Raw genomic sequence first — 2,210 nt, forward strand, 5'->3', positions numbered from 1 at the left:
AGTCACATTGCTACTGAGTGGAGGGGAGCCTCCATCCTGCGCTTTGATGCGAATATGGAACTCTTTTCTTTGCTCATAGTCGAAGGAACGCACAGCAAGTATCTCTCCACTCTCTGCATTCACTGAAAAATAAGCAGAGGCTGACATTCCATTCAGTTGGCTATCCTCAAGGAAATAGGAAATGCGTGCATTGTTGCCATAGTCTTTGTCACTGGCTTTGACAGAGAGGAGTGCCATGCCAGGTGAATTATTTTCACTGATGAAAGCTGTGCTAAATGATTGAGGGAACATTGGGGCGTGGTCGTTTACGTCCGATATTCTTAAATGAATTGTCTTGTTTGTGGAATAAGGCGGGGAACCCTCGTCCATTGCAGTTATAGTTATGTTATATTCCGGGACTGTTTCACGATCCAAAACATCGTCAGACATCAGGCTATAGAAGTTAGTCGATGAAGACTTGATTTTGAAAGGCAAATCTTTGCTAATAAAACACTTAACTTGGCCATTTTTATCTGAGTCCAGGTCTTTGACATTGAGCATTGCTATAACAGTTTCTGGAGCCGAATCCTCTGGTATGGGATTGGAGAGGGAAATTATGCTTATGACAGGGGCATTGTCATTTAGGTCGGTCACCTCAATTAGCACCTTGCTTGTGTCTGTCAACCCTCCTTTGTCTGCAGCTTCAATGTTTATCTCATAATGTTTTGCTTTTTCATAATCTAACATACCAACTACGGTCATTTCCCCAGTTTGGGCATCCATATTAAACAGGGATGATGCGCTATCGGTATGTTGGGAAAACGAATACACTACCTCTTCGTTTGCTCCTTTATCATTATCAGTGGCACTGACTCTTAAAATAACAGTGCCACGAGAAGCGTTTTCAGGAACGGTTACTCTGTAAACGGACTGACTGAATGCTGGTGCATTGTCGTTGGCATCCAAAACGACCACGTTTATTTTGACAGAACCCGTTTTCTGAGGATTACCACCGTCAAATGCTGTCAGAGTTAATTTATGTTCTTCTTGTTTTTCTCTGTCAAGTGACGTGTGAAGTACCATTTCAATATATTTTGTGCCATCAGGCAGTGAGACAACGTTCAATTTGAAATTATCTGTCGGGTTGAGTTTGTATGTTTGAATGGTGTTGTGTGCTACATCGGGATCTTTAGCACTCTCAAGCGAATAACGAGCCCCCGGTGATGCAGATTCAATAACCTGGAAATTGTATTCTTTCTTCGAGAAGAACGGAGCATTGTCATTAATATCTGTAATCTCTACATCAATTCGATGCAACTCCATTGGATTTTCTAGAATGATTTGAAAGTGAAGAGAGCAGGGAGACACTTGCTTGCACAATTCTTCTCTGTCTATTCTTTTAGCCACGACCAAAGTTCCCTTTTCTGCATTAAGACCAATGTACTCACTGCCGTCCTCGGTAAATATCCTAGCCCGCCCAGATTTCATCCGTTTAACATCCAAGCCTAGGTCCTGAATGATATTTCCGACAACCGACCCCGTAGCCATCTCCTCGGGTACAGAATAACGGACCTGCCCGAGAGCCATCTCTGCGACACATATGCAGAGAAGCAGTTGACACCATGAAAATGATTTTCTTTCGGTCCCACAAAAAAGAACACCGATCATGACGAGAGCCTTCGTAAAATCCGAGTAGAATTACAAAACCACTGTGTCAAAATTCGACCAAATGATCATGAGCGCATTGCTGAGGACCGTCTTTGTCAGTCTATAGTTACGATTATAATAAAGCCCTGAACGCATCAGACTGACGAGGGAGGACTTCACTCAGGAAAAGAACCTCGCTTTCCTCACACTAACCAACAGCGGCACTTAGGGACTTGAACAGAAACTACAGAGATATTTTTAACAATACGGATTGAGATATTCTTACTTGTACAAACATGATAGATATACATAAGTAAAAAAAAAAAATAGAGAAAAAGATAGAAAGGAATATAGAGAGGAAGATAGAGATCAAGATAGATAGAGAGAAAGATAGATAGATAGATAGATAGATGGATAGATAGATGCCGTGTCTCTGTCCATGGTACTGAACATTAGGATGGTCGTGGTTTGCTTCTACTATAATTTCTAACCTCTAGAGGAGAGTCTGGTTCATCCAGGATGCTTTTCTCACACTGCATCCGCTGCATCGTTCCTGTAGAACTGGGGTCCATTATCAGCACGTT

The 2,210-nt window shown here is 42.0% G+C and overlaps 1 protein-coding gene across 1 annotated transcript; it reads right to left on the reverse strand.

The window, feature by feature from the left end:
* Positions 1-6: 6 nt before the first annotated feature.
* Positions 7-2,204, reverse strand: LOC116380535 (protocadherin gamma-A11-like; the record flags this gene model as incomplete). The annotated part of the gene is made up of 1 exon (XM_031842440.1): positions 7-2,204. A coding segment is annotated over exon 1 (1,641 nt), but the record flags the coding sequence as incomplete, so codon positions are not given.
* Positions 2,205-2,210: the final 6 nt, after the last annotated feature.

Source organism: Anarrhichthys ocellatus, unplaced genomic scaffold, assembly GCF_004355925.1.
Source record: "Anarrhichthys ocellatus isolate YVR2014 unplaced genomic scaffold, GSC_Weel_1.0 scaffold7553, whole genome shotgun sequence".
Classification (NCBI taxonomy): domain Eukaryota; kingdom Metazoa; phylum Chordata; class Actinopteri; order Perciformes; family Anarhichadidae; genus Anarrhichthys; species Anarrhichthys ocellatus.